This window comes from Chiloscyllium punctatum, chromosome 27 (genome assembly GCF_047496795.1).
Source record: "Chiloscyllium punctatum isolate Juve2018m chromosome 27, sChiPun1.3, whole genome shotgun sequence".
NCBI classification, from domain to species: Eukaryota; Metazoa; Chordata; class Chondrichthyes; order Orectolobiformes; family Hemiscylliidae; genus Chiloscyllium; species Chiloscyllium punctatum.
Genome location: NC_092765.1, coordinates 52,529,888 through 52,545,369, shown reverse-complemented (window position 1 = coordinate 52,545,369; position 15,482 = coordinate 52,529,888). Strand labels below are relative to the sequence as shown.

At 41.5% G+C, this 15,482-nt stretch overlaps 1 protein-coding gene across 4 annotated transcripts in view; it reads right to left on the bottom strand.

The window, feature by feature from the left end:
• LOC140453703 (granulocyte colony-stimulating factor receptor-like) overlaps window positions 1–15,482 on the bottom strand; it is a 216,682-nt gene that overhangs the window by 63,766 nt on the left and 137,434 nt on the right. For all 4 annotated transcript variants that reach the window (XM_072548659.1, XM_072548658.1, XM_072548660.1 and 1 more), the window contains one exon: window positions 1,739–1,927. In XM_072548659.1, coding sequence (XP_072404760.1) covers window positions 1,739–1,927 — 189 coding nt within the window. The remainder of the gene's footprint in view (window positions 1–1,738; window positions 1,928–15,482) is intronic.

Genomic DNA, 15,482 nt, shown 5'->3' with positions numbered 1-15,482 from the left:
GAATTTTAGAAAAATAAAAGCAGTTCATCTATTATCCCTGTAGCCACTGTATTTTAAGACCCTAGAATGCAGTCCATCAAATCTAGGACTGGTCAGACTGTAGTGCAACATTTCCTGTGTCTTCTCATGAGTGATTCTAATTGTTTTAACTTTGTTCCTTCACCCCCCCACCCCCCAACGTTTATTCCAGGTATTCCTGGCATGGTACAATGATGCTACACAGTTCTGGGATGTTACTCAAGTTGAACGCAGTGCAGAATCTCCAAAAATATTTGTTGAAAATTTCAATTTTTTTTCATGATCCATTATGCTGGATGGATAATTCCAAGTGTTGGAAAATGGGATTAACAAGTTACATGATGATTTTTGACTGGTGCAGACTTGATGGGATGAAGGGTTCTTTGTTGTGCTGTATATCTCTGACTATGGTTGATTCTGAAGACTTTCTTGGGAGGACTAGCTTTCATTTTACTTGCTGTTTTCCTTTGACAATCCTTACAAACATTCTTACTGCTTTTATTTCTCTGGCTTTCTTCCTCTTTAAATTTTTACCGCCAATTTTTTTCAATCTATCACCAATCTTTAGAGATGTTCACTTTTTCTTTTAATTTGATATTATCATTAAACTCCTTGGTTAACCACAGAGGTGCACTCTGAGAATCTCTGATTCTAACTGTTTCATAACTTTGCTGAAAATATTAAACACCACCTTAAATAATAACAAACGAATCTAATAAACCATCTTCATTTTCTAGTTGATTTTAGCCAGCTCTGTCTTCATACCCCTGTTATGACATTTATTTAGATTGGAACAAGAGTCCTAGGCCCATTCTTGTCTCCCTCACACTAAATAGGAAATTCAAACTTATTATAATTATCATTGTCCAGAAGCTGCAACATTGTGAGGCAATTATTTCAGTACAGTCCTGGATACAATTAACAATGAAATCCAATAATTGTAACCAATGTGAACTTGCTGATATCTCCGCATGTATGATGCATCTGCAAATCAACCTACCACCTTGGCAAACATACCCACAACGATGATATCCCTTAACTGTATCTGTTTGTCCATTTGTGCCAGGGATGGTGGATAAAGAGGATTGGGCTAATGGCCATAGATTGCCTTATTGTTTATCTTGGTTTTGCTAAAATTTTATTATTAATAATAAATTAAGGGTTTTTGTTTATGTTTAAATTTGTTGCCTGATATGTTATTTTTAAAATCTGATTAGTAACAACTGGGCAATATGGAGGGTCATTGAAAGTTTCATTTTACAGAGCTGCAAATCCAAGGATACTGAAGTTGATTTGTTGGGTCTGCTGTCTCCATGACATAATATTGAGGTGAAAAAACAGACATGCGAGAATCTGTAATGGCATGTTTTCATCCAATTGGTGAAGTGCTTTTGCTGAAGGTAGGAGAAGCATCAGCATAAAGATGCGGTTGAGTGAGTCTGGTGAGTGGTCAGAAAAGAGTGACAAACTCCACAGAAAGACAAATAATTTGTTAATAAACTCAACAGAGCTTTCATCTTAAGGAATTTACCTTGTCCATTTTTTTCAAAACTTGAACTTCGCAAACAAGGTTTTGGGAAGCAGAGTAATGCCTACCTTTTCTGTAAAATGGAAAAGGAAATAAGAACCCACCCATAGAGGGCAATACAATAATGCAATTCAATTCCTCCTTGTCTGTGATAACATCTTCAGTCTATGATGGCAGATAATGACTCCTTACCTTGTAGGATGGAACCAGTGCTGTCTGCTGAAACTTTCTTCCAGTTGATTTCACAAGAATATTCTTCTGACATTTGACACCATTCTACTATGTAACCAAGAACTGGGATGCTTGGATGTGTCCAATAAATTTGGAGACTATGCTCTGTAATCGGGATGATGTTTACGAATGGACGAAGGGCAGCAATACCTGAGAAAGGTGAATGAGCAAATAATCCATAAGTCAGAACTCTGAACTGATAGTAGACCGACTCAAAATATGAACTGTCTGAGATCAATGTGTAACCTCATTTTTAATTCCTGTTGCATGAATTTGGGATGAGGTGAATACTTTTACTTTTACCTGAATCATTGATACCATTTTAGGGAAGTAAATCTGTCCTCTTTATCCAGTCAGGCCTACATGTGATTGTAACTCCAAACCCACAGCAATACACTTGATGATACACCACATTGGAGCAGAGCACTGACAATCATCACTGACAATCATTCCCGAAGTCATCACAAAAGTTAAAGATTTTTAAAACTGCACAGAATTCCCCAAATACCTTCCATTAGACCTAGGTTGACAGCAAGTATAGGTTTGGTTTCTGTACTTAACAAGAATTGTTATTTATTATAAATTAGTTTGATAACATTACAAACTAAAATTCAAAACCATGTTATGAACTCTCCCTTAACCACATACAGAGTTAAAGACAAGAAAAAAAACAGAGATGTTATTGACAGATAGAAAGATTGGGAAGGATTGACCTCTGTTCACAGCAATTGTCGGAATGAATCTTATGCTGTTCGGAATGCTGCTTCTTTGTCATTTTCTCCAGATGCTTTCATTTACTTGCAGGAGGCACAGGGTGATCGGTTAACATTTAGGTCTATGACTCAGTACTAAAATGTACAGCAATTGCTGAAAGAAAAATAAATGGTTTTCTTCAGATTTAAAGTGGCTTTCACTGTGGAGAACAAAGACGGCTTCTGAGCTTGCAGAGAGCTGATGGTTTCTCACTATCATATCCATAGCCGAAGCTGTTCAGTTAACTGAGAACCAATTGCATGATTGTTGACAGGCAGAAGGCCTTCGTCAATAACTGGTCACTAGTTTGCAAACCAATTAGTAACTTGTTGCCAGTTGAATTTCCATTTGTGCAGAGCCCTTAATTCCAGCTCCTCTGCAAACCATCTACTACTTGAACCAGCAGCTGTGAAAAAAGCACCTACAATGAATAGCCAGTAACTTGCTTTCAAAACTGCAGTGATTCTTCAATAATCCTCAATTTCACAACAGCTCTTTTCCTGTTTCATGCCGCAATCAAAAATACCAAAAATAAAATTATATAGTCTTTAAGTAGTTTTGAAAGGCTGAAGTCTGCATTAAGCTCCACATAAAGTGCATTTTAAAGGGCTTGTGTGAGGAAAGATAAAATGTTTTAGGATTTTGAGGTGAAGTGGATAGAAACATCTTCCACAATCACCCAATCATCTTAGTTACAATGTCTATCTTACTCAAGAAAGCTGCACCCGATTGTTAGCATGCAGTAAATTCCATCTTGTGTAAGATAAGCCCCTCTACTGCTAGGTTGTTTGAAATTTAAAGAAACACTTACAGCTCAGAGTAAACAAAGCTGCTGTAGTGGAGTGCACACCACAAGACAGAGCTACGAGAAAGGAACTCAAGAGCCATAACACTAATTAAACCAAGTTTAGAGAACCAGCAAAGCTCACAGCCAGAATTAAATCAATGAAGGGTAAATTTGGAAGCCTAAGCAGACAGAATCTCAAAGAGGAAAGTAGAGTCAATTGAGGGTGAAAATAACAGGCCAGATACACAAATGAAATGACAGTTCAAGTGGGAAGAATTTATTTAGACTATGGAAACCAGGATTATTCAAAGAAGCTACCAAAGGAATTTTTAAAATTAAATTTGTACAGCAACAAGCTTCAGACAAAGCAGCATGGACAGAGTGAACCATCTGGGAAGGGCTGCTGAGAAACAGGATTAAACATTTCAGGCAGCAAAATTGATTCAGGAAAGCCAGAAAAATCAAGTACTGACTATTTGCTGAAAAAAATGCAGAAAGTCACCCATTTAGCGATGGAAAATATCTATCTTGTAAAGCCATGGAATGAGGTCCATCAAGTCTGTGCCAGCCTGTTTCTACTAGGCCCACTTTCCAGCACTTGGCCATAGTAATTATGTGAAAAATTGTGTAATTTTCCACCTCTACTATCGTCCAGGCAGTGCCTTCAAGATTCCCACCACTGGATGAAAAGTTGCCTCAAATCTTTCTAAACCACTTGGCCTTCACTTCAAAATTATGGCCCCTTCAAATAAAGGGAACAGCTACTTTCTATCCATCTTATCTACACTCCTCTATCTTATACACCTCAATCAGGTCCAACTCAACTTTCACTGCCCTCAAGAGCTTTTCCAGCTTTTCTTCAATCACTAAGTTGCTCCATTCCAGGCAACATCCTGGTGAATTTCCTCTGAATCACCTCCAGTGTAATCACATTCTTCCTATGGTCTGGTGACCAGAACTGCACACAGTACCAATGCCACAACTGATAAATGCAAGTGTTCCGTATGCTGCCTTAACTACCTATTAAGCTGTTTTGCCACCTTCAGGGATCTGTGGACAAGTACTCTATGATACCTCAATTCCTCCGAGTCTACTGCATTCATCAAGAACTCCCTTGTCTTATTATCTCCTCCAAAGTGCATCAGTTCACATTCTTCAAAGTTAAATTAATTGTAAAAAAAGATTAGTGAGGGATAGAGTGAGGCCCATAACCAACAAGCAGGGTAAACTGCTTACTGAAGCAAAAGGGTCTGACAGAGGTACTAAATAAATACTTTGATTCTGTTTTTACCAAATTAGAAAACAGTGACAATGGCCTAGCTGAGAATGTAGGTTTTGAGAAACTGAACAGTGATTCATAAAGAATAGATGCTAAACATGAAAAGCGGGCAGCACTCCAGATAAGGATGAGAGACATCCTAGATTATTGAGAGAGGGGTAAGGGAACAAATTGTGGAGCCATTGACAGAAATTTTCTAGGCCTCTGAACACAGAATTAGTCCTTGGGGACTGGAGGATTGCAAACATGTCCATATTGCTTAAGGGCTAAATGATAACCCAGGAAACTACTGGCCTTTCAGCTTGACATCAATAGTCAGAAAACCAATGAAGCCCATAATTTGGGATAAGGTATATGTGCAATTAGATAAAAATAAGTTAATACTGGACAATCAACATGGCTTCAAAGACTGTGCTGTTGGAAAAGCTCAGCTGGTCAGGCAGCACTTGAGGAGCAGGAGAATCGACATTTCAAGCATAACTCTTCATCACCATGATGAACAACTTATGCTCAAAACGTCAATTCTTCTGCTTCTCAGATGCTGCCTGACCTGCTGTGCTTTTCCAGCACCACTCTCTCGACTCTGATCTCCAGCATCTCCAGACATGACCTTGGCTTCGTCAGGGTCATGTCTGACAAACTTAATAGAGTTTGCTTGAGGCGGTGACACAGGCAGTGGATGAGGCTTTACAGAAAACATTTGATAAGGTGCCACATGGTAGGTTGGTTGGCTTATTAGAAATATTTGGGATTGATGGGTCCTTGGCAGCATAGATTATAAATTAGCTAAAACAGATGGCAGGTATTGATAGGCATTTCTTAGATGAGGTGAGTTGAAAGTGACGTTCCCCAGGGATTGGTGTTGGGACCTTTGCTTTTTCTGATTTATATAAACAATTTTAAGATTGTGGGCAGCCGTGAGGCACTGCTGCCTCACAGCCCCAGAGACCCGGGTTCAACTCCCGACTCAGGCGACTGACTGTGTGGAGTTTGTACATTCTCCCTGTGTCTGCGTGGGTTTCCTCCGGGTGCTCCGGTTTCCTCCCACAGTCCAAAGATGTGCAGGTTAGGTGAATTGGCCATGCTAAATTGCCCGAAGTGTTAGGTAATAAGGGGTACATGTAGGGGTCTGGGTGGGTTGCGCTTCGGCGGGTCGGTGTGGACTTGTTGGGCCAAAGGGCCTGTTTCCACACTGTAAGTAATCTAAACACAGATGGGTGTTGAAAGAAAAATCTCTAAATGTGTAGGTTATACCAGGCTAGGGAGAATAGTGAATTGTGAGGATGATGTTGAGTGATTTCAGAAGGACAATTGGGCAGATATCTGGCAAATGGGGTAATGCATTTTGGTGTAAGAAACCGAGACAACACAGACTCAACAGTACAATTTACAGGGAGTAGTGTAGCAGTGGGGTCTTGTAGTTCAAGTGCATCATTCTCTGAAGATGTCTGAGTTGAAACAGTTAAGGTGGCTTACAGGATACTTAGATTTATAAATAGAGGCAGAATATAAAAGCAAGGAAGTGAATCTATAACTCTACAAATCATTGGTCAGACCACATTTGAGGTATTGCTAGGCACCTTGTTTAAGGAAGGATATTCAAGCTCTGGAGTCGGTGCAACAGAGATTTATTAGAATGAATCAGGAATGAGGGATTTTAGACACAAGTTTAGAAGATTGGGCTTATTCTCTTTGGAGCAGAGATGATTAAGAGGTGACAGAATTGACTATAAGATTATGAACTTTTGGGGGCTACTACAGACAATGGGTCAAATTGCCACCTTCCGTACTGTAAAATTTTATGATTCTAAATTTGATCTGCCACTAATCAGCCCTTCTGACCAAATCATCTGTAACTTATTACCTAAGAACTTTGCTCTCGCTGTTTTCAAATCTGTCAATTTTGTATTTTGGGCAACATGATAGCTTAGTGGTTAGCACTGCTGCCTCTCACAGCGCCAGGGACCCTGGTTCGATTCCAGCCTTGGGCAACTGTCTGTGTGAAGTTTGCACATTCTCCCTGTCTCTGTGTTGATTTCCTCTGGGCACTCCAGTTTCCTCCTACAATGTGCAGGTCAGGTGAATTGGCCATGCTAAATTGCTCATAGTATTGAGGGATGTGTAGGTTAGGTGCATTAGTCAGGGGTAAATGTAGAGCAATAGGGTAGAGGAATGGGTCTGGGTGATTTACTCTGAGGGTTGATGTGGACTTAAAACACAGATCAGTACAGGCCTTTGGCCTACGATGTTGTGCCAAGCATTTATCTTAATCTAAGATCAATCTAACCTACACACCCCTCAATTCACTGTTGTCCATAGAATCCCTACAGTGTGAAAACAGGCCCTTCAGTCCAAACAAGTCCACACCGACCCTCCAAAGAGTAATCTACCCAGATCCGTTCACTTGTCCTATATTTACCCCTGACTAATGCACCATCCTACATATCCCGGAATGCTATGCAATTTAGCATGGCCAATTCACCTAACCTGCACATCTTTGGATTGTGGGAGGAAACCAGACCACGCAGAAGAAACCCACACATATAGTTGCCTGAGGCTGGAATCGAACCCGGGTCCCTAGTACTTTTAAGGCAGCAGTGCTAACCACTGAGCTGCCATGCCACCCCATCCATGTGCTTGGACAGCAGTCACTTAAATAACCCTAATGTCTCTACTACCACTGCTGGCAGTGCATTCCATGCACCCACCACTCTCTGCATAAAGAACCAACCTCTGACATCTCCTCTATCCCTTCCAATCACCTTAAAATTAAGACCCCTCGTAGGCCATTCCTGGCCTGGGGAAACGTCTCTGGCTATCTACTCTATCTGTGCCTCTCATTACCTGGTACACCTCTATCAAGTAGACAATAGGCAATAGGTGCAGGAGTAGGCCATTCTGCCCTTCGAGTCTGCACCACCATTCAATATAATTATGGCTGATAATCCTTAATCAGTATCCTGTTCCTGCCTTATCTCCATAACCCTTGATTCCACTATCCTTGAGAGCTCTATCCAACTCTTTCTTGACCTCGTGAACCTACGCTGCACTCCCTCAATAGCCATAATGTCTTTCCTCAAATTTGGAGACCAGAACTGCACACAATACTCCAGGTGTGGTCTCACCAGGGCTCTGTACAGCTGCAGAAAAACTTCTTTGCTTCTACACTCAATCCCTCTTGTTACGAAGGCCAGCATGCTATTAGCCTTCTTCACTACGTGCTGTACCTGCATGCTTACCTTCATTGACTGGTGTACAAGAACACCCAGATCTCTTTGTACTGCGCCTTTACCTAAATTGAGTCCATTTAAGTAGTAATCTGCCTTCCTGTTCTTGCCACCAAAGTGGATAACCACACATTTATCCACATTAAACTGCATCTGCCGGGGGATCCAAGATGGCGGCAATCCAGCCAGTCTGAGTCTATAGTGCTCCTCCCAAGACTTGGGTGAAGTAGGTCACCCACCCCCACCACACTCACCAAATCATTTAAAATAGCTATTTAATTTAATTAGTTGTTTAATATTAAATTTAAACAATCTAATATTTAGTAAAAATGATCAAAGGGAAGGGAGCCCGCAGCTCTCAGCAAGCAGGACCCCCTCCCCCACCCTCTCCAGCTGCAGCAGAGGCGTCCACAGCCGCCCCGGGGGACTTACCTACAGTGACCAGCCTTGTAGAGATGATCTCCAAACTGGATGTGAAGATCGACGCTTTTATCGAGGAGTCCCGAAATCGATGGGACTCACTCTCGGCCGCGCTGCAAAAGCACGACCGAGACATTAAGGAAATCGAGCGCCGAGTCAGAGGGGCGGAGCTAAAGGCCGCGACCTCCGAAACTACAGCACAACCGGCCGTGGATCAGGTCCGGACTCTCGAACAGCGAGTCCGGACCTTAGAGAATCACATTTATGACCTCGATAATCGAGGTCGTCGATAAAATATTCATTTGCTGGGCCTTCCCGAACAGGAAGAGGAAGGCCAACTTACAGCATTCCTGGAGCAGTGGCTGCCACAGCTTTTAAATCTGGAAGCTGGATCAGGCCAGGTAAGGGTAGAATGGGCCTACCGGGTCGCAATATGTGAGCTCGGCTCGAACCAGCGCCCACACCCGGTCCTGTTCCAGCTGCAGAGTTATAGGGAGAGGCAGATACTCCTAGAAGCTTCTAGAAATCTTGGAAAAGACCCCCAAGCTATGATCTATAAAGGATCCAAGATCATGTTATTCCAGGACTTTTCCCCAGCTCTGGTCCGAAAGAGGAAGGCATTCGACGAGGCGAAGAAGCGTTTAAGGGACTTAGATATTCAGTACTCCTTACGCTACCCAGCGACGCTACGCTTTAACCATGAAGGATCCGTGTATAACTTCGGATCACCAGAAAAGGCTAAGGAATTCTTGGACTCTCTTAGATAAACTGTAAGAGATAATGGATGTTGGTTTGCCTTTCCCCCCCACTTTGGTTTATATCCTCCCCTTTTTTTTTCTTTTTTCTTACCTTAACATAGAACATCGAACAATACAGCACAGAACACACAACACGATGTTGTGCCGAACTTCTAACCTAGATTAAGCACCCATCCATGTACCTATCCAAATGCCGCTTAAAGGTCGCCAATGAATCTGACTCTACCACTCCCTCGGGCAGCGCATTCCATGCCCCCACCACTCTCTGGGTAAAGAACCCACCCCTGACATCTCCCCTATACCTTCCACCCTTCACCTTAAATTTATGTCCCCTTGTAACACTCTGTTGTACCCGGGGAAAAAGTTTCTGACTGTCTACTCTATCTATTCCTCTGATCATCTTATAAACCTCTATCAAGTCACCCCTCATCCTTCGCCGTTCCAACGAGAAAAGGCCGAGAACTCTCAACCTATCGTCGTACGACCTACTCTCCATTCCAGGCAACATCCTGGTAAATCTTCTCTGCACCCTCTCCAAAGCTTCCACATCTTTCCTAAAGTGAGGCGACCAGAACTGCACACAGTACTCCAAATGTGGCCTAACCAAAGTCCTGTACAGCTGCAACATCACCTCACGACTCTTGAATTCAATCCCTCTGCTAATGAACGAGAATACTCCATAGGCCTTCTTACAAACTCTATCCACCTGAGTGGCAACCTTCAAAGATCTATGCACATAGACCCCAAGATCCCTCTGTTCCTCCACCTGACCAAGAACCCTACCATTAACCCTGTATTCCGCATTCTTATTTCTCCTTCCAAAATGGACAACCTCACACTTGGCAGGGTTGAACTCCATCTGCCACTCCTCAGCCCAGCTCTGCATCATATCTAAGTCCCTCTGCAGCCGACAACAGCCCTCCTCACTGTCCACAACTCCACCTATCTTTGTATCATCTGCAAATTTACTGACCCACCCTTCGACTCCCTCATCTAAGTCATTAATAAAAGTTACAAACAGCAGAGGACCCAGAACTGATCCCTGCGGAACTCCACTTGTAACTGGACTCCATGCTGAATATTTACCATCTACCACCACTCTCTGACTTCGACCGGTTAGCCAGTTTTCTATCCAATTGGCCAAATTTCCCTCTATCCCATGCCTCCTGACTTTCCGCATAAGCCTACCATGGGGAACCTTATCAAATGCCTTACTAAAATCCATGTACACTACATCCACTGCTCTACCCTCATCCACATGCTTGGTCACCTCCTCGAAGAATTCAATAAGACTTGTAAGGCAAGACCTACCCTTCACAAATCCGTGCTGGCTGTCCCTAATCAAGCAGTGTCTTTCCAGATACTCGTAAATCCTATCCCTCAGTACCCTTTCCATTACTTTGCCTACCACAGAAGTAAGACTAACTGGCCTGTAATTCCCGGGGTTATCCCTATTCCCTTTTTTGAACAGGGGCACAACATTCGCTACTCTCCAGTCCCCTGGTACCACCCCCGTTGCCAGTGAAGACGAGAAGATCATTGCCAACGGTACTGCAATTTCCTTACTGTTTAATATTATCATGGGGGGTGGGGAGAGGGATTTGATTTTCTCCCCCCCCTCCGGGGTTGTTTTCTTTTATTATTTTATGTATATATGTGGGTATGTATGTATATATGTATAAGCTGGGGGGGTTTGGTTAATGTTGGTGGGGGGAGGTGGTTACCTTATTCTATTTTACCTCTGTCTTTAGGAGCGGGGCTGTTTCTCCCTTGTTATTTTGTATTATTATGTTTAATTATTATTTGTTGAGGTTGTAATTTTATAGTTATATATTTATATATGGTATTAACATTACCAAATATATCCAGGTGTTGGTGTGGGTGGGGGTAGGGTGCTCACTGTTAACTCTAGCTTTGTATTATATCTGAATTCTCCTCATTTTATTGAGGAGTGCCTGGGTCAAGGGTGGGGCACTGGTTGGGAGAGGATATGATGGACTTTTGGAGAGGAAGTGACACCCCCTGGGAACAAGGGGGAAAATCTCCACTTAGGTACGTTTTATTTTTTTTTAATTTAGAAATAGTTTTAGATTATACTATTGTGAGTGTATTAGAGAGCCTTTATTTTTGTCTCGGATTTGCCCAGATGATTATGGTTGATCAGTCGGTTAAGTGGTGCACCTGGAATGTCAAGAGGAGTAATTCGCCAGTCAAAAGGAAGAAAATATTATCAAATCTTAAGAAAGAAAGAGTTGATATAGCTCTCCTACAGGAGACACACCTGTCGGATAAAGAACACTTGAAATTACGCCAGGGTGGATTTGATCAGGCCTTTTTTTCTTTTAGCTTAAAAAGTTGTTATTCTTGTTCAGAAGAATTTCCCTTTCAAAATCCTAAATCAGATAAAAGACTAATCTGGACGATATATTTTGATCAAAGCCCTCATAAATGGAGAGGAATGTGGGATTTTAAATTTGTACTGCCCCCCGGCACACCCCTTTAAAGTTATAACGGAAGCCTTTTCAAAATTGATGGCTGTAGGAGAATCTCCCAAATCTAGACAATTCGTGGATCTGAACAAAGAATTAGGATTAGTAGATGTATGGAGATGTCTTCATCCACAGTGCAGAGATTTTTCTTTTTATTCCAATCCACATAAATGCCATACCAGAATTGATATGTTTTTTGCCCCCTCGATTTTTTTAAATTCCATATCATCCTGTAAAATAGGTGGTATAGCAATTTCCGATCACGCTGCTGTATATATGGAAACTAAGGCGAGGAACAATGGGACATCCCCTCAGCATTGGCATATGGACCCCTTCCTAATGAAAGAGAGTAAATTTGTAAAGTACTTCTCTCACGAATTTAAAACTTTTTTAGAAATTAATTCAGGTACGGCTAGCAACCCATCAATGATGTGGAAGACCATCAAAGCTTACATGCGAGGTTTGATCATCTCCTATTCAGCGACCCAGAAAAAATTGAAGGGGGAACAACAGCGTCTGCTTGAAGCTCGTTTAAAAGCAGCTGAAACAGCATACACTGATAGACCTTCTATTATTAAATTGCAAAGGATTACGGTCCTTAGGACAGCTCTAAACACTACGCTTACTCAAACGGCTAAGAGGGAAATATTATTTGCAAAACAAAGTTATATGAATATGGCGACAAACCGGGTAGATACTTAGCATTTCTTGCAAAGAAAAAAAAGGCTCCTCAGACTATTACGTCTATCAAGGAAAGTACGGGTATTTTGACTCATGATCATAAAAAGATTAATGCGATCTTTAGAGAATTTTATTCTGAGTTATATAAATTGCAGGCTTGTGAAGATAGGACTAGAAGGATGCAGTCATTTTTTAAAAATTTGATTTTGCCGGGCTTAACTCCGGAACAGATATCGGTCCTAAATGCTCCTCTAACAGTCCAAGAAATACTTGATGCAATTAGGCAACTTCAGAGTGATAAGGCATCGGGCCCAGATGGTTTCTATAAAGAATATACAGAATTTACAGAAAAGAATTTACAGAAATATTGGCTGGTCCACTTATGGACATGTATAAACGCGAGAAGAATTACTATCTGTAACAGAACCTAGGCTATCCAGCTGAAGATACTTCATAGGACCCATATAGCACCGGTTCGATTGGCAAATTTTAAGGCAGGAGCATCTCCAATGTGTCCCAAATGCAAAATAGAGGTGGGCACTCTTGTACATTGCCTATGGACCTGTCATAAGATCCGTAGATATTGGACTAAAGTAGCAAGTACCCTGACAGAAATCTTAGGAACGGAAATTAAAGTGGACCCTGTATCTCTCCTTTTGGGCTTTTCGAACTTTCCCTCCCTGGACATGTACGGGAAGAGATTATTTTCTATTCTCTCTTTCTGTGCAAGGAAAAATATTTTGGTAAACTGGGTGGCTGAGGGCCCCCCTGGACTTTCAAATTGGCACAGATTAATTATGGAATGTATTCCCCTTGACTTCCTTACAAATATGGTGCACCGAAAGACCAAATTATTTTTAAAATATGGCAGCCCTTCTTGAATTACATAAATACAGATATTTCGGCTATCCTAACAAGGGCTTTTATTTAATTGAGATTACAAACCTGGCTGGTCCGGGGCCCCTTAGGAGAGGAATTCCGCACGAATATGAGTTTTATTACATTTGATGTTAACACATTCCAAGCATGTAAGAGACTTAAATATACACTCTGGTTAGTTGTAGATTAGATTAGTAGAAAGTCGAGTTTTGTTTTTTTTCCATTTTCGTTTTTTATTCTTTTGTTAAATTTTGGCTATTGTATATTTGATTTAATTGTATATCAATGTTTGTATTTGAGTTTTGTTTATTTTTGTAAACTTGTAAAAATGTTAAATTTCTAATAAAAATATCTATATAAAAAAAAACTGCATCTGCCATGCATCTGGCCACTCTTCTAACCTGTCCAGGTCACCCTGTAATCTCCTAACATCCTCCTCACATTTCACCCTGCCACTCAGCTTAGTATCATCAACAAATTTGCTAGTGTTATTACTAATACCATCTTCTATATCATTAATATATATTGTAAAAAGCTGCGTTGATCCCTGTGGTATCCCACTGGTCACTGCCTGCTATTCCAAAATGGAGCCGTTTATCACTGTTCTTTGTTTCCTGTCAGCCAACCGACTTTCAATCCAAGTTAGTACTTAGCCCCCAATACCATGCGCCCTAATCTTGTTCACTAACCTCCTATGTGGGACTTTATCAAAAGCTTTCTGAAAGTCCAGGTACACTATATCTACTGGATCTCCCTCGTCCATCTTCAGAGTTACATCCTCAAAGAAATTACAGAAGATTAGTCAAGCATGATTTCCCCTTCATAAATCCATGCTGACTGTGACTATCCTGTTACTATTATCCAGATATGTCGTAATTTCATCCTTTATAATAGACTCTAGCATCTTTCCCACCACTGAAATCACTTTCTCTCTCCCACCTTTCTTAAAAAGTGGTACAACATTAGCCACCTCCAATCCGCAGGGACTGATCCTGAATCTATCGAACTCTGGAAAATAATCACCAACGCATCCATGATTTCTCGAGCCACCTCCTTCAGTAACCTGGGATGTAGACCATCAGGCCCCGGGGACTTATCAACCTTCAGACCTAACAGTCTCTCCAACACCAATTCCTGGCAAATATAAATTCCCTTAAGTTCAGGTCCTTCAGCCACTGTTACCTCAGGGAAATTGCTTGTGTCTTCCCCAGTGAATACAGATCTGAAATACCAATTCAATTCTTCTGCCATTTCTTTGTTCCCCTGTTTCTGTCTTCAAGGGCCCAATTTTAGTCTTAACCATTTTTTTGCCTTTCACATACCTAAAAAAGCTTTTACTATCCTCCTTTATATTTTTGGCCAGTTTACCTTCATACCTCATTTTTTCTCTGCATATTTCCTTCTTCGTAATCCTCTGTTGTTCTTTAAAAGCTTCCCAGTCCTCCGTTTTCCCACTTATCTTTGCTATGTTATACTTTTTCTCTTTTAACTTTATATGTTTCTTAACTTCGCTCGTCAGCCACAGCCACCCATGCCTCCTCCTAGGATCTTTCTTCCTTTTTGGAATGAACTGATCCCGCATCTTCTGCATTATACACAGAAATATCTGCCATTGTTCCTCCACTGTCATCCCTGCTAAGGTATTGCACCATTGAACTTTGGCCAGCACCTCCCTCATAGCTCCATAGTTTCCTTTATTCAACAGAAATATTGTCACTTCTGATTGTACCCTCTCCCTCTCAAATTGCAGATTGAGGCTTATTTTATTATGGTCACTACTTCCCAATGGCTCCTTCACTTCGAGGTCCCTGATCAATTCTGGTTCATTGCACAACACCAGATCCAGAATTGCCTTCTCCCTGGTAGGCTCCAGCAGCAGCTGTTCTAAGAATCCATCTCAGAGGCACTCCACAAAGTCTCTTTCTTGAAGTCCAATACCATTCTGATTCTCCCAGTCTACCTGCATGTTGAAATCCCCCATAACAACTGTAGTAACATCTTTGCGACAGGCCAATTTCAGCTCCTGATTCAACTTACATCCGACATCCAGACTACTGTTTGGGGGCCTGTAGATAACTCCCAAGAGGGTCTTTTTACCCTTAGAATTTCTCAGCTTTATCCACACTGACTCTACATCCCCTGATTCTGGGTCCCCTCCGCACAAGGGACTGAATATCATCCCTTACCAACATGGCCACCCCACCACCTCTGCCCATCAGTCTGTCCTCACGGTAGCACGTATAGCCTTGAATATTCATTTCCCAGGCCCTGTCCACTTGAAGCCACGTCTCAGTTATCCCCACAATATCATATCTGCCAATTTCCAAAAGAGCCTCAAGCTCATCCATCTTATTTCTAATGCTTCGTGCAATCATATATAGTATTTTAAATTTGTTACTGTCCTCACCCTTCCCATCAACTCCTATTTCACT